The sequence below is a fragment of the Fomitopsis serialis genome (assembly GCF_022376445.1).
Source record: "Fomitopsis serialis strain Sig1Antser10 chromosome Unknown B0H18scaffold_59, whole genome shotgun sequence".
Taxonomy (NCBI): Eukaryota; Fungi; Basidiomycota; class Agaricomycetes; order Polyporales; family Fomitopsidaceae; genus Fomitopsis; species Fomitopsis serialis.
In genome coordinates this window covers 135978-160291 of record NW_025955019.1, presented here as the reverse complement: position 1 = coordinate 160291, position 24314 = coordinate 135978, and the positions used below count along the sequence as shown (strand labels likewise).

Here is a 24314-nt window from a genome sequence, read left to right as displayed (position 1 = left end):
CTTGTCAACGCCAGGTACAGACTCTGCCTGTCGTCCTCGCCGAGCGGCACAGTGAGGTCCACACGGAAGTCGTGCCACACGTAGACGCCGCGCGCGAGCATGGCGGCGACGGCCCAGGTCCCGTACTGAATGTTCCACCAGGCGCCGACCGCGACGAATGCGAGGAAGATGACGATGTGCTGGTGCGCGCACTCGGCCCAATGCCGAACGATGGGGGCCGCGCTCGTGGGAGACGTAGCCGGTGCGGAAGGCCACCAGCTCCAGGTGCTGAGGTGAAAGGAGGATCGCCCCGCCGACCGCGACACACCAGGGCAGAAAGAAGAGTATCTTGATAGTTACAGAGAGCACGCGCCTCGGCGTCCAGGGCTCTGTACTGATGGTGGGAGGGTTGTGATCTGGTGCATGGAGGCTCGCAAGTAGTAAATCCGAAGACACCTCAAGCTGTGCCTCGTCCAGCTTTGCGCTAGTGGACGAAGGGCTCTCGGGCCTCGGTCTCTCGGATGCAGTGCGCTGGTCTCCGCCTTCTCAAATACACTCTTAGCTCACATCAAGAGATTGAAATGTGTATAAACATACGTTTTCGGGGCGTCTTCGTCGATGTGCCGGAGGACTGACCGCTATAGCTGTATCCGCATCGTCGATCGACGCCGGTAGCCCATACTGCTGCCGAGGAGTGGCGAACAGGTCCTCCATGCTCCCGGAGAGTGCCTTCGAGAATACATCTCCAGCACTTGAATGCATTGGCCCATCGTCGCTAGGAGTGCATAAGCCTGAAGGGGGTATCGAACCTGATCCGCTGCTGCCGGACAGGGATGGCTAGAATATCCGTGAGAAAGGATCATGGCCAGGATCATCCTCAACACTCACTATCTGCGACAATGTCGGCACTGAAAGTCGGTGCATGGCCGTGGAGGAGGTAGAAGTAGAGTACAGAGCGTCGCCGATTTTGTACGATGCTCGACTGTACAGGCCTGAGGCGGAAGCAAAATTGACAAACAGCCTGGTCACCGGTCAGCCGCCTACATTCGAATCTGAGCCCCTTAGTCTGGGTTCGAACAGCACCTAATGATATAGGTAGATGGAGGTTGCGGGCATAGTCTTGGACAATGTCCGCAAAACACCAGCGTTGAGGTGAAGGTCAATGCATACAGCGTGCATCAGCTCCGGGGCAACCGCCGTGGGCGACGGGCGTCTCACAGGCGGTATGCAGGTTGGAAAGAGGCGCCCATGATCAGGAAGTCTAGTGTGCTCAGATTTGCCCAATCGCAGTTCCATAGCTGGTTTACGTTCGTCGTCGCTGAAACTCGAGCTGGGGTGGCTCACATGAACTTGAGTCTCGAGTCTCGAACCAATGTGCTCCGTACGCGTGCATACAAGATGCCATGCCAGTGGGTTACAAACTTCGGAAGCACTCCATTTACTACACAACCTCTTACTCATGAATAATACAAAAATCGGCCACGCTGATTATGGCTCAGATGGCCTACGGTTGCCACCATGGCATGACCGTACAGCGGCGCAGTCATACAGGGCATACGACGAGTGCAGTGGGAGTCCGAGATAGGACTTGAACCTGTCTGGCATCAGCTCGTCACTCGGTTCCCGCAAACATTACTCACTTGACATAGTAGCGCTTCCCTACCATTCATATTTACAGTTCCTGCTGGGTCGTCAACACCTCTGTCAGGATGGACACCTTGATCCCGGACCCTGGCTTGTTGGTGACGCTGGGAAACGCCGATGCGTCAGCGTCAAGCAAAAACGCTTGTCAGAACAAGAGACTTACATGGCGTTCAACGAAGAGGTGATGACGTTCGCCATGCGGCCCGCTCCGACGAAAGCCTTCTCAGAAATAACGGCCTTATAGAAGACCCCAACGCTGCCAGTCTGTTGACGTGACCATAAATTCAATGCTGACTAGCCAAGATCCTAGTAGTACGTAGTACTGTACCTCGGTAAAACCGACCGTCTTGACCGGCACCTGCACTGCATTGGAGAAAGTCACAGTGGCAGAGTATTCGAGGAGCTTCTGGTCTTGCAAGTGGCGCTTATACTCGTCCCGAGTAAAGCGAGCACCGTTCACGTAGATCTGTGCGTCTTCGTGCAGCAGGATGTCGAAGGCTATGTCGAAAGCAGCCTGAGTTGTGGCTTTGTACAGAGCCGAGATGTTGAACTCGATCCATTGAGTCAGAGTCTGGGGTTGAGCAGGTCCAATACCGTGGTCGGATGACATCGCAGATAGTCGGAAATATGTGAGTTCGAGTGGGGTGTATCGGTTGATACAGCTGCGAATGCCCTCGCGACATTTAAAGGCTTGTACGGCGTCTTCAAAGAGGCCCGGAGGAGTGCGCCCAATACGAATGATAGGCTTGACCTCGGAGCGAGAACACCGCGAGCGAAACTTCGCTCCGTCACCTGTACGAAACCGTGGCCGAGCGCCGCCCCCAGCGGGCGCATCCAGAAAGGCATCATTCTGCGTCTCTTCTAGTCTCCGCGCTGAGAAACGAGCCTGTCCGGAACGTTCCCACTGCAGGAAGCACCAGAAAACGAGGCCGAGGAATGTTTCCAGGGTAGCGAATCGTCACCATGCCTGCACGAGATAATTGTTTGATGCCACATCAGCCTCGTGCTGGTCGAAACAACGCCGCAAAAGATGGCCCTCCAAAGCGGTGCCCTCATAGGGAGGGTGCCCTGGGAGGGTTGGAGGTCTTCCCATCGACCAAGGACGCTGCGGCAAGCGACGGGCGGCGCACGTCACTTGTCAAACAGGTGATCCAGCGGCCGATGTGACAGAACCGGTCAAGGAGTCGTCTTCCTTTTCCTCAACGGTCGAGGCGTTGCCATTCGGAACATTACAATGGAAATGCCGTACCTTCGCAGAGAATCAGTGGTGCCGAAACAGTCGGACGAGCGTATCAATCGCAACCTAACGAATGGCATCGGCGGCGCTGCTGTCTTTCTCCAGAAGGCGTGAGTCCAGCTTCTCCGTAGAGTGTGAACACAGTGTGAGACCGGACACACCTGTATAGTCTGTCCTGGGAGAGAGCGCCAGCGCTGGATGGTACTAAACGAACTGACAAAACCGCAACCGAAAGGCGAGAAGCATGATTGACTCAACTATGCAGTAAGTGGACGTTGTTCGGATGCCACGCACCCCTCTCAGTGAGGCTAAGAACAAGGCGGAGGACAGGCGACATGGTAAGGGGCGAGGACGCCAGGCGAAAGCACTTGACGTGAGAATCTTCAGCTACATGCCAATAACAGTACCACGCCAGTCATAATACAAACAAGTTGGTACGCACCCTCGTAAGTCGAGTCCTAGTGGGCGTAGCGCAGGTTACAGAGGAGAGAACCAATAGTGCGGGTACGCCAATCGTCCAAGAGACGTCAAGTCAATTTCAGGACATGACTCAACCCTTTTCTCAGCCTAAGGATCGGTATGGGAATGACCAACCGGAACGGTCACGAATGTCGACAGTTCTCTCATCTAAATGAGAGACGAACTGGGGGAGAGCGAGTACCGTGAGCATCCCAGTAAGTACCATACATTCTCATCACTCACTTACAGCGATTCCGAAATCCATGCCTCAGGGGAGGAATCGTCGGCTTGGAACATCGCAGTGAATGTGTTCCGCCGGCTTAACTGCTGCGTTCAACCATGTTCAACAGTCGACCGCAGGTAGTCGGCTGAGTCGTCGAACGTTCAACAGTAGTGGCGCTTCAAGATCATCTTGACTTGGTTGTGAAGCTCACGCGCTGCAGAATGCATTTCGAAAGCAAGGTATGCTGTCGGACCGTGAACGACACAGCATTTGTTCATAACATCGAGGGGTGCAGTTACTGCTTAGGCTAGTAGGCGCTGAACAGTATTTAACGGCGATCACTGAGGCTAACTCCGATTACTTACAGCTGTACTGATGGGCAAGTAAGGGTTCTTGAAGAGTTCTATTGATCTTCATCAAGCCAGCCAAATTCAGGCCTTCTCCGAGTCCGAGTCGACCCCGCTCGTCCACTTCTTTCCAGTCTCTTTTCTGCCGCCTCCCAAACATGGTTGTGGTCGACTTCGAAGCATCCGACGCAGAGCGTGGTGCGGATGGCAACGGTGGCTATAAACTCCATCCCGAAGTACAAGCCATCCTTGACCGGACGACTGGATATATCAAAGACGATCAGGTTGGGAAGAGGTTTCGACACCTCTACAGGGCAGGTTAACTCGCATGATTTGCAATCCGACCGGCGATGTATTGATGAAAACGATGTTAGGTACTCTCGAGCAGGACGCTAGCAAGTTCAGGCAGTTCGCTTACGACTGTTTCTTCGGCCAAATCGCCAAGGTGAAACGGGTGAGTGGCCCGTTTTTTCTAGTAAAAAATCCGAAGGGACGGGGTCATCTTGGAATGGGGATGCATATTGAGACTGCGAGAGCAATCTACGTGAACGGAGACTGCTAGTTCCCGGGACAGTATGGGACCTTACGTTCGTCCCGCGCATAATGATACTACAGTAGTTCCGACCTTGGCTCCGGAATCTTGACATTCTTGTCTTCTTGTGATGTCCGACAATGAAGACTACATACGTTTATTCTTTGTGACTGCTGCTATTGCATCGATGCAAGCTCGGTGTACGGCTTCTACCACATTCTAACCTTTTTTAGCGCTTTAAGTTCGTGCATCATGATACTAATACGTTTCCCGTCTTCTATCTCGCGTCCTACTGTCACTCATGTTCAGCATTCTAACTTCTCAATATTGCCGACATTAGGCCGTTGAGAGCAGGCAGGTACCCGACCTGGCAGGGACCGAAACGCCTTACAAGTTTGGCTACTGCACCCTCGTCCTTGCAGGGGGGCAGCGAGGCGCGGAAGCCTTCCCAGGAGCGGATCACGTCGCCACTATGAAGTTCCTCATCTCCAAAGGGGCATCCATGGACTCCTGCGACATCGCCGGCCTCACCGCGCTACACCATGCGACGCAAGGCACGGCCGGTCCCACGCTTGCACTGGTGCGCGTACTTCTCGAGTCTGGCGCAAATGTCAACGTCCAGAACCGCTATGGTGAAATCCCCCTCCTATGTTGCTTCCATGAGTGCGACGTGGACTTGGTGGAGCTGTTCATGGAGTTTGGTGCCGACTTGGACATACCCGATGCGAACGGCACGACTGGGCGTAGTATATTTGTCAACATGGGCCCGACGATTACGGCGGTGGTCACGAAATGGATTAGGAAGAGGAGCGGAGAGCAGAAGCCCCTTGACGGGAAGACATGTGCGAAGTGTGGGGAGACCGCCGGCCCGCTCAAGATATGCAGCAAGTGTCATGCAGCAAAATATTGCTCGCCCGAGTGCCAGAGTAAGGCCCACTTCGCCGGTGTACATGCGTCCTAGATACTCACCAGCTTCCCAGGAGCGGATTGGCCAGCACACAAAAGACGTGCACGCCATTCGACGCTGCGACGTCAGTGACCGTCCGTCCGACATACCGCGACCTTGGCACGCTTATGACTCCCGCTGACCTCGCACGACAAGCTATGGGCATTCCAACGAAGGCACGCCCTGATGCGCATTACCGCGGCGTGCACGCGCCACACGTGAAGCCCGGTCAACCAAAAGCGATGGTCGTCAAGGTGCAGGTGCCGTACTTGGGCTCGCAGCCGATCATGCGGGGTGGGCCGATGCTCGTATACGACAAGAAGCGCGAGCTCGTGTGTACACTGGAGGCGACCGGGAATGAGGAGGCGTACATGCGCATCGCGCAGACCGTCTGGACGAAGGGCGTCGGCGGCGCGAAGGCTTACTTCCCTGCGGAGCTGAGGAGTCGGGACGAACTGGTGATCAAAGTTGGAGAGGTCCTGGCCGAGCAACCTTTTTGAGCCGCGGTCACTTCAATAATGTCAGCTCGTACGTTTGAAAGTTTTGGTAATTTGTACCAGCTAATATTGAGGACGGTGAGTATGTATGAAGGTCTCGTCCTCAGGAGTCTCAGTGTGATGTGACGTTCTGCTGAATTCATTCGCAGGTCTTATTATATGCTATTAATACTTATAGCTGCCGAAATGGACGAAGCCATTCAAATATTACTGCTCTTCCGGATACTGATTACAAGACGGATTGTGACGCACGGCAACAAACCCATTGATGATGCTGCAGTGGCTCGACGAACATGCTCCTGAAGCTTGAAGCTGAAGGCCTGACAGGCCTGAATTTTGGCCGTCGCCCTCAGCGGCTGCAGGTACGCACGTGATCTCGCTAACGGCCGCAGTTGATATGGGTGACGCGTCAGACTGAGAACTTGTTGAGGACTCACAATACTTGGCGCGAGTAAACCTCGTTGTTTACAGTACATCATTCGGGTTCTCAGCAAAAACACACAATGCAGAGGTGCGCCAGCCACTCTTGGGCCACTCGACGAATTGGTGACACGGTGCGTTCTAAGACAACGAGCTGAATAATTGACAATAACAATTACACGTGTTCGAGGCCCATTGTCTGTCCGTGCCGTGCGTAACTTATCCCTTTCCTTTAAACGTGGCCCAGCGGCGCCACTGCCAGTTCCTTCTGCCACCGCTCCCAACCTGAACTGCTCCTCGAACACTCCGGTTCCAGGTCAGTAGACCAGGCCCCGCGAATCATGCTGACAGCATTGCAGGCAAAGATAATGGCTACTCTCGGTGTTGTGGCTTCGCCGCCACCAAGAGATCCCAACTGCGGGGTTGGCAAGACCACTGGACCGAGGCCCAACTTGAAGACGCCGGTGATTGAGACACCAGTGACCGAGACGCCAGAGATCGGGACGCCAGAGACCAAGTCTTCAGACAAGCAAGCGAACAGAAATCCTTTGGCACTTGCGAAGCATCCATTCGACAATGCCAACAATGACGCGGACGTGATACTGGAGAGTGCGGATGGGACAGACTTCTATGTCCACCGAGCACCCTTGCGCATTGCGTCGCCTCTCTTGGCCGACATGTTCTCTTTGCCCCAGCCAACCGCATCTTCACCCACATCGACGGACTCTGCTTCTGGCGACACATACATACCTCCCGTTATCTCGGTCGCAGAGAGCGCCGAGATTCTCGATCGCCTGCTACGCTTGTGCTATCCTTGTCGGAGAGAAGCTTTCCCCAGTGTCGCGTCTTTAAGCCCGATACTCGATGCCGCGCTGAAGTATCAGATGGACGAGGCCACGGATCTATTGACAAAGGAATTGTCGTTCTTCTGTCAGGATTACTCCTTACAGGTATTCGCCGAAGCATGCAAGCACAGTTTAGAAGAGGTTGCGGGTCGAGCTGCTGAGGTATTCTGTGCGACTACTCCGAAGGCGCAGCCCGGGTCGAACTCAGCTCAAAGGACGTTCTATTCGACGCATGACATCACTGAGTACTCGGATTGCCTAAACAATATCTCGGCTTCGTCATACTACCAACTGCTGCTGTACCACACATATCGAACCGGTTTCACCACTCCCGCGGTTCTGATCCCCCCGAGGTTCTGTTCATCCCCAACTTCCGATCGCACGCCATCCGCCCGCGGAGAACTTCAGGACCAGGTGTTCCGCCCATTTGACGATCCGCAACACGGCGATACTACCATCCGCTCCTCTGACGGCGTCGACTTCCATGTCCATCGCGACATACTTGCATATGCCTCTCCAGTGCTTCGTCGCATCCTGTCTGCAGCAACAACAGCGAAAAGTTCATCACGCGCGCGCACAGTCGACGTCTCGGAGCATAGCTCTACCTTGATGGCTCTACTACAGCTATGTTATTCCACGGCGGACCCCGCTATTGGGGCTGGGGCCGATGCCGTACGCTTGCGCAATGCCCGCTCGCTCTTCGAAGCGGCCTGCAAATACGAGGTTGTCAGGGCACAGGATTTTGCCAAAAGGGTGTGTGTTGCAGCAGCCCAGAAATACCCTGTTCGACTCTATTTGCTCGCGTCGCTGTACGGATGGAAGGATGTCGTCGAGGGGGCTGCCATACGTGCGGTATACGAGCTCTCTGAGCAACACGTCCCAGAGATGGGCATGGCGCCCGCGTCTGCGTACCGCCGCCTCCTCGTCTACCGTCAGAAGTGCCGAAACCGAATCCTCTCTAGATGGTACAACAGTGTCCATCAAGCCAGGTATTGGAGCCAGTGGTCGTGGCTCGAGAAGGCCGGCGAGGCAGAGTTCTGGATGACGGTTCACAGAAGCGCTCATGAACAGGCCACTCGTATGCAGGGCGCTCTGGACATAGAATCCATCTTGCCGTCTTCCACGATCCAGGAATTGCCGAAGTTGGATGCATCTCTGAATGCAACAACGCCCCTGGGCCTTCCCCCGCTGCCTCAGCAGAGAAGACGAGCCCCTACGTGTGAGACAGCAGACCATATTGAAGATAGCAGAGGAGCTTGTAAAGGTGTGTGCTCTCTCATCGATCACAACGTGTTGCTGACGTGCATACAGGTCAAGCTCTAGTGAGCAGCACTGCGTCAGCAGCGGCGATCCTTGCTCACTGGCAGCGCCAGCCGCAGGGAGAAACGAGACATGGCTGCCAGACCCGGTCATAGTATGCGTTATGCTAATGCCCGATCGTGCCTCTTGCCATCATGTACAGATGTTTGCCTGATGTTATGCGTGGTTACGGCGAAACTGACCTCGCTTGCGTGTGTTCTCAGTGAGATGCAGCGCTTGAAGCACCGACAAGATCCAGTTATGCTAGGGTGGCTCAACGCCACCACAGGTACATAACCTGGTCATACATAAGTTAAGTACTTAGATAGTTCGCCGTCATGTGACATTTTTCTCTCTGAGTCCTTCGAACGCGCCGCCTTGTCTACCAACGAGGCCTGTATCACTCCTATCTATTACCAAACGTATACTGAGTACGTACCGAGCTCTGGTATTTCTTCTTCTAATCGGGTTTAGCCTGATATCCATTCTTCAACAGTTCAACTCTGATCAGTGCCAGCAATCATGAACATCGTCGCCGATCGAGTTGCATCGTCGGACTTCAACCATTGGTCATCATCTCCACAGCCGAAATCAAGCGAGGGAGACAGCACCGCCAGATTCACTGCTACCAAGGTCGCTGCAGCACCTTCAACAACCCGTACGACGATGCAGATGTGGTTCTGCAGTCTGCGAGCCCGACGAGCTTCTATGTTCACAAATATACTACGGATGTCGTCTGCGTTCTTGCAGATATGTTTTCTCTCCCACAACCAGTCCCATCCGTTCAGAACGTCGACTCAAGCTGCCATATGACTGGTGCGCTTCCCATCATCCCTGTCTCAGAAACCACCGACACCCTAGACAAACTACTGCGGATGTGCTACCCGCCTGTGGTCTGGAAGCCCATATTTCCGGCATCCGCAGCTTTCTCCTGTTTAGCGGCGGCGCAAAATATCAGATGCCGGAGGTCACGACGACGTTGAAACTCAGCTGACAATATTTGGCCATACGATCCCTAGAAGCCTTCGCTGAGACTTACCATAGGGACCTAGACGACGTAGCGAAGGAAGCAGGAGAGGATTTCTGCCGCCCGCAGATCTATATTGGCAACATCGCGTTCAACAATCTCAAACTTCCGGATCGCCCGATTGACAGCTATGTCTCGGATATGGACAGTGTCCCCGCTTCCTGGTACTTCAGGTTGTTGGAATATTACAGTGACGTCGCGGAAGTATCCAAGAAACGCTCCCAAGCCCTATGTGGGAAGCCTGAGTGCACTACCGCCACGAAGGATGCCGCATTCCGTTGCCTACTAGATCTCAGCTCGCGGACTAGCACCAGCGTGCGATGCCATGGTCCTTGGCAAAGAACTCTCACATCCCTTCCTGGACAGGTCTCGTGCGGACACCATTGTCAGTTCTTCGGACGGTGTTGAGTTCTACGTCCATCGCACTATCATCAGCTTCGCCTCTCGCGTGCTCACGGAGAGGCTTTCCGCGAAGCCAACACGGAGCCCGCACGAGATGGTACATCTACTGGTATGCAGCAGGCTCTACGTTTGGTCGCGCCTTCAATCTCCCGAAGATGGTCGAACGCTGGCCCTATTGTTCCAGCTCTGTTACCCTATGCCCAATCCCGACGTCTACGACGGATCTGACAACGACAAACTGCGCGATGCCTACAGCCTTCTGGAGGCAGCTACGAAGTACGAAGCCGTACGAGCGGTAGAATTCGCCAAGCAGGTGATCACCACAGTCGCCTTGGTGGTGTGCCCCCTGCGGCTCTACTTCATCGCGTCGCAGTACAACTGGGGAGACCTTATGAAGCAGGCTGCTTGTCGCGCCGTTTACGAGATGTCTGACGAATACGTACCGGAGATGGAGACAGGTCCTCCGCCGCGTATCGTAGACTGCTCGTCTACCGCCAGAAGTGTCGCGACCTCATCCTTGCTCATTATACCAAGAGCACCCCGGGTGCCCCGCCTGGGACAGTCGACGTCGCAGCTCCGACTAGAGCCATGTACTGGAGCAAGAAGGGCTGGCTGAGCGAGCCAAACCATTATGATCTCTGGATGGCTATGCACATTCAAATGAACGAGAACGTTTCCACTGGACGGAGCAAGCCTCGCCAGGCTGATGCGATTGTGCCTGCTCTCCTCGAGCTGGCAGCATAGCGACTGTGGACGAGGTCATAGAGACGGCGGCGGCACTTGCACAGGTACGTAGATAAAAACTAATGTCACGCCATCGCTGTTGTACTTTACTAACGATGATGCAGGTAGTATTCTAAAAGGGAGGTGACTGAAGTACTCCACTCACGGTATACGCTGGTGCGTGGCAGGTGCATCATAGCCTCAAAATGCAAATAGTAGTCTGACGGAACAAAACTTCCAGATCAGACGTCGATACATGGATGTATTACCTCGAAGAAACCACGAATGTGCACTTGACACTATGATACATATGGTACACCGAGAGGCCCTTGAGAAGTAAGAATACATACTGTGTACTATACTTATAAGGTGGATTAGCAGCCAAATTCGTTAACCGGAGTCAAAACGCCAAGGACTGAGATTCGCTGAAGGCGACCATCATCAGAAAGGTTGTTCCGCCAGGACCTCGCTGACCTTGATAACGAGCTCATCCGCACTCTTCAACTCTGCAGGGAAGTACGCTTTCGCGCCGCCGACGCCCCTCATCCAAACGGTCTGCGCGATGCGCATGTACGCCGCTTCGTTTCCGGCCGCCTCCAGCACACACACACGAATTCACGCTTCTTGTCGTACACGAGCATTGTCCCATCCTGCATCGTCGGCGCAGTGCCCGTGTATGGCACCTGCACCTTGATGACCATCGCCTTCGACTGGCCAGGCCTCAAGTGTGGCACGTGACTGCTGCGGTTATGCGCCTCGGGACGCGGGGTCGTTGGAATGCCGAAGAAATTGCGCGCGAACTCCGAGGACGACATGAGCCCGAGTTGAGCGTTGTCGCGATAAGAAGGCCGGACAGTCACGGACGTCGCAGTGTCGAACGGCGTGCATGTTTTCTTGTGCTCCCGCCAGTCTGCCCCTGGCAAAGGCGTGAGCTGCCCACATCAACACGAAGCCCGATGCACGGAGAGAGCTTACTCTGGCACTCGGGAGAGCAATACTTGACCGCGTGGCACTTGCTGCATATCTTGAGCGAGCCGTCCGTCTTCCCGCACTTTGCGCACATCTTCCCGTCGAGAGGCATCTGCTCCCCACTGCGCTTCCTCAGCCACTTCATCACCGCCGCAGTGACCGCGGGTCCCGTTTTCACGAACATGCTCCGTCCCGTCGTCCCGTCTGCGTCGGGCATGTCAATATCCGCGCCAAACTCCATCAACAGTTCCACCGTGCGCGGGTCGCCGAGCTGGACCATGGTGAGGAAGGGGACCTCGCCGTAGCGGTTCTGATGATTGACGTTCGCGCCCGACTCGAGGAGTATGCGGGCAAGCGCAACCGTCGGGCCATGTGTGTTCTGGACGGCGTGGTGCAGTGGGGTGAGGCCGACGATGTCGCAGGAGTCCACAGGTGCACCGCTGCCGCTGAGGTACTTGAGAGTCGCAGCGTGGTCCGCGCCCGGGCACTGGTCTGCGCCACGCTGGGCACCAGCCACGACCAGAGTGCAGTAGCCAAACTTGTACGGTGTCTCGGTTCCGGTGAGGTCAGGTGCCTGGCTTTCGACGGCCTAGAGGATGTGATTCGTGATGAGCACCCTTAGTGAACACAGACTACGACAGAAAGACGAATGTGGGCCCTAGCTCGCAGAGCTAATGAGTTGTTTCAGCATTGAGCGATGCCACTTTCGTCCAGACTTTTAATCAGACTGAGGGCTCTCGTCAAAGGTGTTAGGTCTGAAAAATCAGATCGCAATACAAGACACGGGTAAGGCCACAGCGACAGCCATCCATGTGACGACCATCGCGCTTTTCACTCACTCACCAGCTTGACTCTGGCGATCTGGCCCAAAAAACAATCCAGTGCGAATTGTCTGTACATATTCGGATTCTGGCCGACGGTGCCTAAAGAACAAGGTTCATGATTTGTCCAAAGGGGTGAATATGCGGATCAGAATGCTCACCTGTTCGGTATAAGTCACGCAGCTTCTGCCCACACTCGTCAGTCTTGATGAATCCCGTCGAGCTGTCGAGGATGACTTGCATCTGCGGATGGACCTTCAGGCCGCCGGTGCCATCCGCGCGGCGGTCAGCGTCGGACGCAAAGGCTCTGACGCCGCCGTCTTGACGCATGTCGCACAGATCAGTATCTAGGGAGCTGGACGAAAGCAGAAGAGAGGCAAGCTAGGCCTGGCCTCAGCCTGTGAGGTGAATAGGACTTTGGGGTCGAAAACAACTTGGATTTGGGCGCTTGCAAGCTCGATCGAGCGGAAATCCCGTCGACGGACTTAGCGCTGTTAATTGCCGAATGGGCGTCCTTATTTACCGCTGCCATTTTGCTGTCACTTCTCGTCTCGCACTCACCGCCACTCATGGCACGTCTCTGGCACTGGGTCGTCGCGATTCACATCTGTGTTGCAGGTTTATGTCCATAACTCAAACGTCTCGGAACGAGCCTGCCACCATACCAGTTCGGACCCGTGGAGGCATTAAGATGAAAATCGCAGACAGAATGAGAAGGAGGAGGAGGTGGTGGCGGTGGTGGTAATTCACCTCGTCACCCAGCAACTACCCACGCGACCGTGACGCGACATTTGCAAGAAACTGCCGAGCTGTGCCGAGTCACATCGCCACCACGAGTCTGCGGTCCATTGTCCGATCGCGCGCTTTGTTGAGAACACAACATTGCTCTGGACAACCAATCGCCTTCGCACTGGATCTCATCCATTGGTTACAGCGCTGCGGGGCTCAGGGGCTTGCCAGGTGCCGGTATAAATGTGCAAGATCAATCCTACCCTAGAGTGCCACTCCCCCTCACTCACGTTGTACATTTCCAACCGCTCGCTGAACTCCCCATCGTAAGGTCAGCTCTTGTTCATTCACGTTATGTACTACTCACTCGTCTTGTCATAGGTGAGGAATTGATGGCCACTCCACATGCTCCGTCGGCGGTGGCTCCGTCGCCGCGGCCACAACCCACTTCCGCTGCTATTCTGACGCCGCCACAGAACAAAGCGCCTCTCGAGACCTTGTCCGCTGCGGGGTATCCCTTCAACAATCATTACGGTGATGCAGACGTAGTCTTGCAGACCAAGGACATGACAAGGTTTTACGTGCACCGCGCGGTATTGCGTATCGCATCGCCTCTGTTTGCAAGCATGTTCGCGTCATGGCAGCCAAATCTCCACCCAACCGCCTCCTCGGACACGATGTTCTTTGACGACTACATGCGGCTCCCCGTCGTCAAAGTTGCGGAGAAGGCAGACACCCTTGACCGCTTACTACGCATGTGTTATCCCATCCCGGAATCGGCGTTCGTGGATGTGGCCGATCTCAGTCCCGTCCTTGGGGCTGCGCTGAAATGCAACATGACAGAAGCAATAGACGTCCTGATCGACAAGCTGCTGGACTTCTGTAAAGACTATCCTCTCCAGGTATTCGCCGCAGCATGCACGAACAACATCGAGGACGTAGCCGGACATGCCGCGGGGTGTTTCTCAGGCTACGTGGGGAAGGAGTCCGACAAGGCGACGATGACGTTCTGCTCCCGCCGTCCAATCTCTGATTACACGCCGTTGATGGACGATGTTCCGGCGTCCTCGTACTTCCAGCTCCTGCAGGTTCACAGGAGTTATGCGTCCCGGTCTCTTGACACCCCAGTGCTGCCGCCTGTGTTCTGTTTATCGCCGGCCCCGAGACGAGTGCCCCCACCGATCGGGGATCAAGCATGTCCGCCGTTCGGCGACTCTGCCCACGGAGACACCGTAGTCCGCTCGTCCACGGTATCAGTTTCCACGTCCGTCAAGACTTCCTGGAGTACGCCGCCCCGGACCTGTTCAAGTTGGTCGCATCGTCGAACGGCCACGCAGTCAGCGTCACGGAGGACGGGAGCACGCTGGCGATGCTGTTGCGACTATGCTACCCCATGGCAGACCCCGTCATGCCGGATCGGTCGTCGGACGACGATCGCATCGTCGACGCGTGCCTGCTGCTCGATGCGGCGCGCATTACCACATCACCAGGGCAGAAGAGTTCGCCAAACGGGCGTGCGTCGCTGCCGCCGAGACGCTCCCGCTGCGGCTCTACTTCATCGCGTGGCAGTACGGCTGGCAAGACGTAACCGAGCAGTCCGCCTTGCGCGCGGTATACGATCTCACAGAACAGTACGTCCCCGAGATGGACTCGGCGCCCGCTGAGGCGTACCGCCGTCTCCTCGTCTACCGCCGGGAGTGCCGAAGCATCATCCTCGCGAATTGGCACAACTGCAACCTTCGTCGGAGCGGTGCGTTCGATGTCGAGTATTGGAGCCAGCAGCCGTGGCTCCAGAAGGCCGGGGAAGCGCGGTTCTGGATGGCGCTACACAGACGTGCCCAGGAACAGGCCGATCGCACTCAGTCTGTGGCGAGCCTGGACGTGGAAGCGATCTTGCCCTCGTCGACGATTCAGGAATTGCCGGGGATAGCTCAGAATGGCGTTGGAGGGCCATTCTCGTTTGGCGCACCGTCGCTCGCCGGCGCGAGCACTGGAAACGTCGTTGGCGCGGCCAAGGGGTTGCTAGCGGACCGTTGCACCTGAGGCAACAGGCTATCGTGAGAATAGCGGAGCAACTCGTTAAGGTGCGCATCCCTGATTTACCACCGCCATGGTGTGCACCTCATGAGATCGGACAGGTCAAGCTGTAACACTACCGTGCTCTCGCGTTGTCGGTCAAGCATGAAGCGGCCGGATGCGTGGTCGTATAAGCTTCGTGGTGCGTGTCTGGAATGCTACAGTGTCTTATGTATGTTCTCCATGTTGTGCATGTTATACGTATGTCCATTTGTATCTTCTATCTCTATGTCGATTCCGCGTCGCACGCAGATTCAATTGGACAGAGACGTCACCGGCTCTGCCTCAGGCTTGCTGTACTAATCCCAGATGTGAGGGCACTTTGATTGAATGAGGCGGTCGTCCTGCCCGAAGTTCACCGTCATATGACATGCTTCCGAAGTGCTGAACCAGGTGAGAAGCAGGCCTCGAGGATCGATGTCGATGCAGAATCAACGCCCTGCAGGCGTCTCTGACATGGCTACTTATCAAGGATGCTCCCTTGTTTTTCCTCCGCTTCTTCTCTATCTCCTCCTTTACCATCGCTCAGTGAGTTCTCTCTAGCTGGCTCGGGTGGGCCATTGTGGACTGATTTCCCTGGGGTTGTACAGCGACATGGCAACCCCGAGTACGATCGCTGAACCAGACACCCCGACGACGAGTTTCTCGTCCTCTGCGCCGCAACCAGGAGAGCACGACGATGGATCCGCGTCTCCGACTCACGACGTGAAGGTTGCGGACGCACCCTTCAACAATCGTACGGCGACGCAGACGTGATCTTCCGATCTTCGAATGGGACGGACTTCTACGTTCACAAGGCGGTCTTGCGAATGGCATCGCCTTACTTCGTCGACATGTTTTCCTTGCCGCAGCCAACGACATCTAACCCTCCGACGAGCGTTTCAAGCGTGGACCGCAGTATCGTGACCGCGGCGGAGGATAGCAATCGCAGTGGGCCTCCTATTATCCTGTCACAGAGCGCAGCGACGTTCTCGAGGGCATATTGCGCTTGTGCTACCCGATTGAGAAACCACCGCTACCCAGTGTCCAGGACGTTTCTCCCATTCTCTGCGGGACACTCAAGTACCAGATGATCGCAACGGCGGTACTCAAGGCGAAGCTAATCGCGTTCTGCGCCACTCATCCTTTGGACGTCTTCGCTGAGGCGTATCATAGAGACCTAGAGGATGTGGCGGAGGAAGCAGCAGCCGCTTGGGCGGCTTGGGCGAAGACAAGTCTTGGCACAAAAGACTCCAAGCGTCAAAGTCGGAGGAGGAGAGGATTCATGTACGATCTACGCCGCGTTCGGAATTGTCACGCTATTGATGATTTCAGCCCGCATCTGGGCACCATTCCTGCATCCCTATACTTCCGTTTGTTGCAATACTACGACGGGTTCTCCTCGTCCGGTACCAGTCAGACCACGGCAAAGTTCTGCTTGCATTCTCCACCCATTGTCAGCCAGGAATCAGTCCCGATGCGGGACAACCCCGTCTCACACCCCTTCGACGAGTCAATCGACGCAGACACCCTCATTCGCTCCTCAGACGGTATCATATTCCATGTGTCTCGAGCCTTTGTTGGCTTCTCCTCCCGTGTTCTGAGGAAGAAGCTCTCCGACAAGGAGTCGACCGCACCAGATACTCCCTCCTCCGGCGATCTCATGGGCAGTCCGAGTCGTTCCCTCGACCTTCCCGAATCTGGTCGCATTTTGGTGCTCTTATTGCAGCTGTGCTATCCCATGCCTGATCCCGAGATCGAGGATGGACTGGATGGCTCGGATGACAAACTTCGAATCACGCGCCGTCTCCTCCAGGCTGCGACAAAGTACGAGGTCGCGAGAGCCATCGAGTTCGCCAAGCGCACTTGCATTGCCCTTCAATCAGTACATCCTGTTCGTGTTTATCTTCTTGCGTCGTGTTACGGTTGGGACGACGTGGCGAAGGAAACAGCAAGGCGTTCTGTATACGACGCACCCGACAGTTACGTTCCAGAGATGGAGATAGCATTTGCTGTGGCGTACCGCCGGCTACTCACCTACCACCAGAAGTGTCGTGACATCATTCTTGCTCGCGTTGACACGTTCAACGGCATGCCGGCAGCACGGAGCACATATTGGAGCAAGACAAGCTGGTTGAACGAGCAGAGCGTCGTTGCTTTCTGGTCATCCGTTCATCAGCGCTTGCACGAAAATGTCGCTGCCGGACATGGGCCTCGCCTTGATGCACGCACACTTTTCCCTGATCCATTAAACCGGTCACAGTTCCTGCTAATGATGGATGGAACTCGGGAGGTACCGATGACGTTGGTCGCCGCCATCTACGTTTAACTACACAGGCGGTTACGGAAGCTGCAGAAACACTCGCGCAGGTACGTCACGGTACCACACTCGTATGACTGCACCAAATTGACACTGGTGCAGGTGGAACTTCAAGCTTCATCCTCAGGACCCGCTGTGAGTATATAGCACGAACTGGCAGGTGCGCTGTACCTGGAAATGCATACTTTGTATAACACATACGTGAACAAGTTCAACAAGTCAATGCAACATGCGGCGTAGTCCCGGCGGGGCGCGAGTCAGGTTCTCGGGTATCTACGGTGACAGCTCCTGCCATAACCTCCTCTAAGGTTCAATCAGCTAGCGTGCATCGCTGCGAAGAAACATCTACTTCTCCCTGAATAGTCTCCTTACTGGCTGAAGGGGCCGGCGGGCGTCTTCATTGCGCTTCCCTGCCTTGACTGGAAGTTATGCTACTGCCAATGCCAGCCTGCGCAGGAGCGCGTGACGTCCTATTATGTATTCGTTGCTGCCTCGTTCGTTTCCAGCACGCGACGCTCAGGGAGAGCGGCGTGACCATTGTATCTCCTGGATTGAACTTAAGTGACTTCGTCCGCTGATACTTGAAGGCTGTCGCCCACCAGTTTCAAAAGTCCGGCTAGTATCCCGCTTCTCGGTGGACCGGGTGCGTCAGGTTCATCGCTGTAGGCTGTAACGTTGCTAAACGCAGAGCAATGTTTGACATGCCGGCTGCATACAATGATCAGGTTCGAATCTGAAGTGCAATGACAACCCCAAGCACTGCAGCATCAGACGGGGAGATCCTAGAGGTAAAGCAAGAACCCTTACCTCCTGCGATCGTGGTTGCTGCTGCGCCGTTCGATAACTCCTATGGAGATGCCGATGTTATCCTACGGTCAGCGGACGGAGTGGATTTTTACCTGCACAAAAACATCTTGCGGATCGCGTCTGCCTTCTTCGCAGACATGTTTTCCTTACCCCAGCCTCTTCCGAATAGCCCGCCGAACGGCGACAAAGCGATAGAAGACGCCAGCAGTCGCTCTGCGGATGCGCCCCCTATCATTCCTGTCTCAGAGGATCAGCAAGCTCTCGACAATCTCTTGCGTATGTGTTATCCGGTGGAGAAGCCTGCATTCGAAAGTATTCAGGACAAATGCTCGCTTCTCCGAGGAACAACCAAGTACCAGATGGGGGAGGCAACGTCCAGACTTAACAAGGAGTTGACGTCCCTCTGTGCCAGTCGTCCTCTTGACGTCTTTGCCGCGGCGTGGAGCAAGGCCTGGGTGACCTCGTGGAGCACGCAGCGGAGCCTTCTGCGATCTGCTCGCCGAAGCGGAACACGCAAACACGCATTTGCCATTGACACCTACACACCCTCATGGACGACATTCCCGCCTCTGTGTATTACCAGTTATTGGCACGTTACAGTGATCAGGGACGTACGGGCAATTCGAATGGCCTCTTCCGAACCCAGGCCGAAAATGCCATAGGTAACACATACCCCTAAGTTTCGCTTCGAGCCGATAGCTGATGACTGGCACCGTGACTAGCGCAAGACAATATGCGACCCGACTATATCTCGCATCCTTTCGAGGACCCAGCTCGTGCGGATCTGGTCATTCGGTCTTCGGATGGTGTCGTCTTCCACGTTCTCCAGAGTTTCGTCAGCTTCGCATCTCCAGTGATTGCGAACATGATCCGCGAGAAGGCTGCCTCGGAATCAGACCCGTCCACCGCCCCGACTCACTCGTCCAGCCAAGATCTTGAACTCCCTGAGGACGGCCGTACGTTGGCCGCACTTCTCCAGCTCTGTTATCCCATGGCGGACCCCGAGAGGACGACACTGCCCAGTGGCTCTGCATATATGCCTCCTCTACGAAGCGGCGAAGAAGTACGAGGTTGCTAGAGCAATGGAGTTCGCGAAGCGTTGCTGCATGGCGGATCTTGACTGGAGCCCCGTCCGAGTCTACTTGATAGCAGCGCGGTTCGACTGGGAGGACGTGATGAAAGAGGCCGCCTGGCGCGCCGTGCACGAGCACATCGAGCGCCACGTCCCCGAGATGGCGACCGCGACTACTGCAACGTACCGCAGGCTCCTCGTCTATCGCCAGAGATGCAGGGACATCATCGTCACCGCCGTGTTCAAGGCCGCCGAGACACAGCAGGCCTTTGACACTCGGCTGCCGTATTGGTGTATGGAAGCGCCGTGGCTGGACGGGTCGGGCGAGATGCGGTTCTGGAAGGCCATCCACGCAGAGGCCTGGGATCGGGCGGAAGATGCGGAGCGGTTCCCCCCTATCGAGGACCAGGCCATCCTTCCTTCCTCGGTCGTGGCGGCGTACAACCTCTGAGTCCCGATCGGAGGATTGCCAAGGATTCAGGTCTGGAATGCACGAGATGGTCGCGGAGATCGCGAGAGCTCTTGCAAGGGTGTGTAGTAACGATTGCGCGAGGCTAGCCTTGTTGTGTGAGCTCTGCTGACGCCAACGCAGGTTCAGTTGTGACTCGTGCATGATGCATGAAGAGCGACCCCCCGACGAGCGTAGCTGAGGTATAACCAGGAGCGTACGCATTTGTCGATGACTCTAAGATTGCAGGAGCAGAGGTAGAATTCGTATCTGAAGCCATGACTGATGAGTAGGAAGGTCCGTCAGTCAATAGCAGTGAAGACAAGATTGGTAGGGCATGTAGCGGACGTAGCCTGTACCGTGACTCAAGTGCCCGCTGGCAAATATTGGAGTGCAGATGCTTCCGCGTGCAGCGTACTTGACGTGTTGACTGCGTGTGCAGCTGCGTGGGTGCGTGGCACTGGCAGCGAATAGATGTGAATTCCCGTTCAAGTACTAGTACTAGCGTGTAGCGTCGGATGGGCAGACGCGTCCGAGTCAAATCGCTCGACGCGACGCGACGCGTCACGCGACACGCGACCCTTTTCAGGCGTCTAATCCGCCTGCCGGTTCGCCCTTCGTCCTCCTGGTCGACCCAAGGTGATCCACCACGCACGATTTTCTGAGCTCTCTCCCACCACACTTGTTTCATTCACCCGAACTGCGCTGGCGTGAATATCTTCGCCCTGTATTTTTCCCCTCGACTTCCAATGTTTTTGCGGCGGCGGACGGTGGGTGACACAAGGGCGGTAGCAGTGCACCTTTCACAGGACCTTGGGTGGTATCACCACCAGCAATGCATAATCGCACCGTTGTGTATCCTGGAATCGCCGTGAAATCAAGGAAAACCCCGCTTGCGTACGAGGGGTCGTCCGTGCCACGGAGCTATCGCCGGTAGATCACTTGCGGCCTTTTCGTGGGCGATGGGCTGGCAGGCTGGCCGCTGTGGACTCTGCCATACGCCCCGGATATCAGGAGACGGATGTGGACGGCGAAAAAACATGACCCCAGGCGTACGTATGTTTCTGAACACATACGGCCCAGATCGTTCAACGGTGTTCATAGGCGTCCGTAGCTAGAGAGCTCCCGGTGCGGAAATGATGACCACCGTAATAACACGGACTCTACAGTCCTGGTACAGCACGAATGAGCTGTCACGCCGAAGTGGCTTCAAGACGCACCGTTATGATCACCAAGGTAGAGCCAACCCGGTTATCCCTGTGCCATGCTCCGGCCTGGTAAAAACACATCGCGCCTAGTCCTCAGCAACGTCGAACTGCACTATGGTGGCCGGGAGGACTCCACAGCGCATCGTCGCCCAAGATCAGGTGTAAGAAGAGCCCCGGGAGCGACATCGTACCTACAGATGGCCCGGTGAGTCTCATCACCGTATTCCGATGGACCGTGTGTCGTAGGCTTACCCAACTACAGTCGAAAACGTGCCTGTCGGCACTACCCGCTTGCGTGCCAAAGTCGGCGCAGATGGCTGCGTCGAGGCTGCGTCTTCCGTCGCTGGAGTGGCGCTGTCTCCGCCGTTTGCGTATATGAGATCTGGGCATATTTGTTGCGTGAGTAGGGTAGTTGCACTGTCCACGGCAAGACAACAGACCTTTACGAGTGACTGACTGATTGGCCAGTTGAAGTCCCCGTCTCCTGCAGCCCTCCGGATGTTGGGCATCGAGACTGACGTCAAATTACTCACCGACACGCGTCCGAATCGTTGTAGATACCTTCAAGGAACAGATGTCAACTCTTCTTCATGCGTCTGGGTGCGAATGCCTAAGCTGATAATCCAGGAGAACGCGACCAACAAGGGCGCACTTACGCCACAGCAAGGGTATTGTCAATCATATATATGCATGCCAAGGTGGCCGTTGACGATGACGCTGCCTTCTACAGGTGGCTTGTACCTGATTTCGTAGGCCCGTGGCCTGTTTGAAGCCTTCACGATGGAGAATCGGCAGCAAGGATGGTCGCAAGTGGCAAGGCTCGTGTACTAGTGGGCGTCTACGCGCCGTGAAGCTCGACGTGTTGGTCACGAGATCACGACGCGTCGAGTCGGCTTGCTGGAGACTCCAGTCTGTCAGAAGGTGCGAATGGCAGTCGCATCACTCTGGTGTGTGGTTCACGCAGTCAGCACGAATTGAATGATTTTGGACACCTTGCGAGCGGGGATGACAGTGTTGGCTATCTACTTGACTGACTGTCCGGACGCTACCGTCGGCGCATAGTTTTGTGGTCTAGTTGTGCTCGCTTGGGCGATTGAATTGAGGCCGTGGCAATCAAGGATCTATGTTACGCTTTATGCCGATGCGATTGCGAATGACGAGCCCACCTACTTGACTGTTGGGCTAGCACTTATTGCGGAGTCTAATGGGTACTGACCGTCTCTTCAAGGTCGATTGACTTCGCATTACGAAACGTTGTCATCAAGCAGATATGGTGAGAGGCTCTAGTAGTACAATCAAACGAAACAATTGAATAGCGCGCTGACGGTCCCTTTCCTGCCAGCATGTGATAGGTGTTGCATTTTGCGACGTCTCCTCGTCCGCGGCCCCCAGGCTGCCAGTTCTTTTTTCGACGAAACGGACTACAGGCACACATTCAAATGGAGCCATTCAGTACGTCGACAGCAGAGATGGATACAACGAAGACGTACCATTGTCAGTGGACCAGCTGGCCCCCTAGAATCCACGGGGATGGGCCTCGACTCCGTCTTCTTCCCCTTGTGTCGACCGAGCATAATGCTGACCCTTTTCCAAGCGCGGACTCGCTCACCGCGTTGAATCGTGTCCCCGGCAGGGTCCCGATGGTCGCAGGGCTATGGGTGCTCCCAGAGCTTGCGCATTGGTGGGTCCCCTGCCACCTATTCTTCGCGACCTCTGCACGGGTCGCCGAGGAGGAACTCGGATTCATCGAGTGTGGTCGACGTCTCCCACATTTCGTTCTCGTCCCACTCGTCAATGGAGGGAATTCATCGTCCATTCTACGGTCGGTGAAGATGGTCCTCGGGTCACCTACAGATGTAACATCAGTGAGTGCTGTAAGACTGTTATTCGGGTCTCAACGCTGCTTACCTCACAGTCCATGTCAAGTGACTCTGTAGACAGTCTATTGAGTCCAGACAGCCGTGTATCTTCGGCTGGCACGGCCTGGTCATGCATCGTGTTGTGCCTCCACAATCGCTAGGATTTGCGAGACAGGTGAGATCGAATGTTGTAACGGTTCTGGCTCGTGTCACTGACCTGGAGTGGCGTCGCTGCCGTTTCGATTTTCGATCTCAGGTACACATCGTTGTTGAGAGTGATCTCCCTTCGTGCGTTGGTGTGTAATGCGCTCCCCAGGCTTCCCAATTGCTCTGCGCCCCGCGTCTCCAGATGTCCTCCTTCAGGTCTCGGAAGTACATTCCATTTGGGGTAAACATGCTAGCAATTGTGCTATGGCGGTACTGATCAGGGATCGAGCGATCACACGAAGGCAGTGGCGTCGAGACTTACGCAAGAGCGAGGAGCGACGCAACGAAAGCGCAGAGTGTAACACACAAGAAGCGCAAGTACCACGGAAGGATGCTACGGACGGTGAGAGGCTCGTACTTCGGTCACCTGCACTCGGATGGATGCTGATGGTGTGGTTGTGGGCAGAGGAGTAGCAGACGACGACGGCGAGCAGATATACGCGACGCTACACGGCGCTTACATGTCGTACTTATCACGAGGTCTCAAATGATTGGATGGGATTGATTTCCCTTCGGTCTGCAGGTCGATGGTCGCCGAACAACTGTCCAGGAATCAGTGCCGTGCAGCCATCCACCTGGTGGTTGGTCGCCCATAAATATAACTGGGCAATATCTAACAAATGGCTCTTTCGGTGTAACATTTCCATGACTTCGTCAGGCTGAATGCGCCTCCCAGTCATCTCCGCTGCATTGACTTAATCACCCTTGCATAGTCCTCTGCACTCTCCGAGTGGCCCGAGAATCCCTGATTGTCACCTGCTGACATCCTGTCGCCGCCTGTCAAGCATTACTACATCTGCGGTGGTGGAGCACGACCTACCGCATGTAGTGGCTTCAGTGCCCTAATCCTTCCTATCCCTCCCGCGGATGGACGTCAGAATGGGGGCCGTATAACTTCCGACTAGCCGTACGGTGGCTGTTCGTATTCCCAATCGGGATGCTTCTCAGAGTGGCAGAACTCGCGGTACTGCCCGAATTCGTTCGATGGTGAGTTTGTCCTGGTTCGGTACCTCCGATCATCCGTACGCTGACGCCTGTGGTAGCTTCGGCGCCATCGATTGTGCTGGTTGTTTCGGGAGCTCCGTCGTCACCCAGGATCCATTGACCGATCGAGTGGCGCACGCATTGACAAGCCATCCTCAGCTTCGTCTACCTGCCGTGATATTCAGTCTGTGAGCACCATCACACCCAGGCAATGGATACGATACACGGCATCAATGCTGCACAAGCTTACCTCCC

The 24314-nt window shown here is 55.4% G+C and overlaps 9 protein-coding genes across 9 annotated transcripts; 6 read left to right on the top strand and 3 right to left on the bottom strand.

The window, feature by feature from the left end:
• Positions 1-1138, bottom strand: B0H18DRAFT_1020610 (uncharacterized protein; the record flags this gene model as incomplete). Its single annotated transcript, XM_048029493.1, has 5 exons — positions 1063-1138; positions 868-1000; positions 577-816; positions 193-495; positions 1-125 (listed from the first exon to the last, which is right to left on the bottom strand). Coding segments are annotated over exons 2-5 (704 nt in total), but the record flags the coding sequence as incomplete, so codon positions are not given.
• Positions 1139-1782: 644 nt separating this feature from the next.
• B0H18DRAFT_880049 (uncharacterized protein) lies at positions 1783-2233 on the bottom strand (the record flags this gene model as incomplete). The annotated part of the gene is made up of 2 exons (XM_048040733.1): positions 1783-1887; positions 1952-2233. 2 exons carry the CDS (start codon positions 2231-2233, stop codon positions 1783-1785), a joined length of 387 nt encoding a protein of 128 aa, XP_047890904.1.
• Positions 2234-4047: 1814 nt separating this feature from the next.
• On the top strand, positions 4048-5867 carry B0H18DRAFT_956587 (uncharacterized protein; the record flags this gene model as incomplete). The annotated part of the gene is made up of 4 exons (XM_048042472.1): positions 4048-4207; positions 4264-4343; positions 4762-5347; positions 5383-5867. The coding sequence occupies 4 exons, from the start codon at positions 4048-4050 to the stop codon at positions 5865-5867; spliced, it is 1311 nt and encodes a 436-aa protein (XP_047890903.1).
• A 785-nt stretch (positions 5868-6652) lies between these two features.
• B0H18DRAFT_935853 (uncharacterized protein) lies at positions 6653-8631 on the top strand (the record flags this gene model as incomplete). Its single annotated transcript, XM_048041792.1, has 2 exons — positions 6653-8393; positions 8441-8631. 2 exons carry the CDS (start codon positions 6653-6655, stop codon positions 8542-8544), a joined length of 1845 nt encoding a protein of 614 aa, XP_047890902.1. The 3' UTR covers positions 8545-8631.
• Positions 8632-10038: 1407 nt separating this feature from the next.
• Positions 10039-10896, top strand: B0H18DRAFT_1020600 (uncharacterized protein). Its single transcript, XM_048029492.1, has 4 exons — positions 10039-10283; positions 10316-10645; positions 10706-10757; positions 10822-10896. The coding sequence occupies exons 1-2, from the start codon at positions 10054-10056 to the stop codon at positions 10599-10601; spliced, it is 516 nt and encodes a 171-aa protein (XP_047890901.1). The 5' UTR covers positions 10039-10053; the 3' UTR covers positions 10602-10645; positions 10706-10757; positions 10822-10896.
• Positions 10897-12809, bottom strand: B0H18DRAFT_1020599 (uncharacterized protein). Its single transcript, XM_048029491.1, has 5 exons — positions 12532-12809; positions 12393-12472; positions 11556-12138; positions 11188-11496; positions 10897-11158 (listed from the first exon to the last, which is right to left on the bottom strand). Exons 1-5 carry the CDS (start codon positions 12698-12700, stop codon positions 11022-11024), a joined length of 1278 nt encoding a protein of 425 aa, XP_047890900.1. The 5' UTR covers positions 12701-12809; the 3' UTR covers positions 10897-11021.
• Positions 12810-13316: 507 nt separating this feature from the next.
• On the top strand, positions 13317-15481 carry B0H18DRAFT_1020597 (uncharacterized protein). Its single transcript, XM_048029490.1, has 5 exons — positions 13317-13430; positions 13481-14349; positions 14385-14548; positions 14590-15183; positions 15238-15481. Exons 2-4 carry the CDS (start codon positions 13492-13494, stop codon positions 15140-15142), a joined length of 1575 nt encoding a protein of 524 aa, XP_047890899.1. The 5' UTR covers positions 13317-13430; positions 13481-13491; the 3' UTR covers positions 15143-15183; positions 15238-15481.
• A 985-nt stretch (positions 15482-16466) lies between these two features.
• On the top strand, positions 16467-17703 carry B0H18DRAFT_542593 (uncharacterized protein). Its single transcript, XM_048038537.1, has 2 exons — positions 16467-17524; positions 17577-17703. The coding sequence occupies exon 1, from the start codon at positions 16632-16634 to the stop codon at positions 17481-17483; it is 852 nt and encodes a 283-aa protein (XP_047890898.1). The 5' UTR covers positions 16467-16631; the 3' UTR covers positions 17484-17524; positions 17577-17703.
• A 369-nt stretch (positions 17704-18072) lies between these two features.
• Positions 18073-20168, top strand: B0H18DRAFT_1020587 (uncharacterized protein). Its single transcript, XM_048029489.1, has 5 exons — positions 18073-18736; positions 18865-18943; positions 19010-19264; positions 19305-19804; positions 19946-20168. The coding sequence occupies exons 1-4, from the start codon at positions 18218-18220 to the stop codon at positions 19802-19804; spliced, it is 1353 nt and encodes a 450-aa protein (XP_047890897.1). The 5' UTR covers positions 18073-18217; the 3' UTR covers positions 19946-20168.
• The last annotated feature ends 4146 nt before the right edge of the window (positions 20169-24314 follow it).

Excerpts from the sequence above, each read along its gene's own strand:
- B0H18DRAFT_1020599 (XM_048029491.1), bottom strand. The coding sequence starts at position 12,700 with ATGCGTCAAGACGGCGGCGTCAGAGCCTTTGCGTCCGACGCTGACCGC. Across the intron at positions 12,139-12,392 it reads AGATCGCCAGAGTCAAGCTG|GCCGTCGAAAGCCAGGCACC; the intron begins GTGAGTGAGTGA and ends CACATCCTCTAG. Across the intron at positions 11,159-11,187 it reads CAAGAAGCGTGAATTCGTGT|CGGCGTACATGCGCATCGCG; the intron begins GTGTGTGCTGGA and ends CCGGAAACGAAG.
- B0H18DRAFT_542593 (XM_048038537.1), top strand. The coding sequence starts at position 16,632 with ATGCGGGACAACCCCGTCTCACACCCCTTCGACGAGTCAATCGACGCA.
- B0H18DRAFT_1020600 (XM_048029492.1), top strand. The coding sequence starts at position 10,054 with ATGCCCAATCCCGACGTCTACGACGGATCTGACAACGACAAACTGCGC. Across the intron at positions 10,284-10,315 it reads TGTCGCGCCGTTTACGAGAT|GTCCTCCGCCGCGTATCGTA; the intron begins GTCTGACGAATA and ends AGATGGAGACAG.
- B0H18DRAFT_1020587 (XM_048029489.1), top strand. The coding sequence starts at position 18,218 with ATGACAACCCCAAGCACTGCAGCATCAGACGGGGAGATCCTAGAGGTA. Across the intron at positions 18,944-19,009 it reads CCAGGCCGAAAATGCCATAG|ACAATATGCGACCCGACTAT; the intron begins GTAACACATACC and ends GACTAGCGCAAG. Across the intron at positions 19,265-19,304 it reads GGCCGCACTTCTCCAGCTCT|TGGCTCTGCATATATGCCTC; the intron begins GTTATCCCATGG and ends GACACTGCCCAG.
- B0H18DRAFT_1020597 (XM_048029490.1), top strand. The coding sequence starts at position 13,492 with ATGGCCACTCCACATGCTCCGTCGGCGGTGGCTCCGTCGCCGCGGCCA. Across the intron at positions 14,350-14,384 it reads CCGTAGTCCGCTCGTCCACG|TACGCCGCCCCGGACCTGTT; the intron begins GTATCAGTTTCC and ends GACTTCCTGGAG. Across the intron at positions 14,549-14,589 it reads GACGATCGCATCGTCGACGC|GGCAGAAGAGTTCGCCAAAC; the intron begins GTGCCTGCTGCT and ends CCACATCACCAG.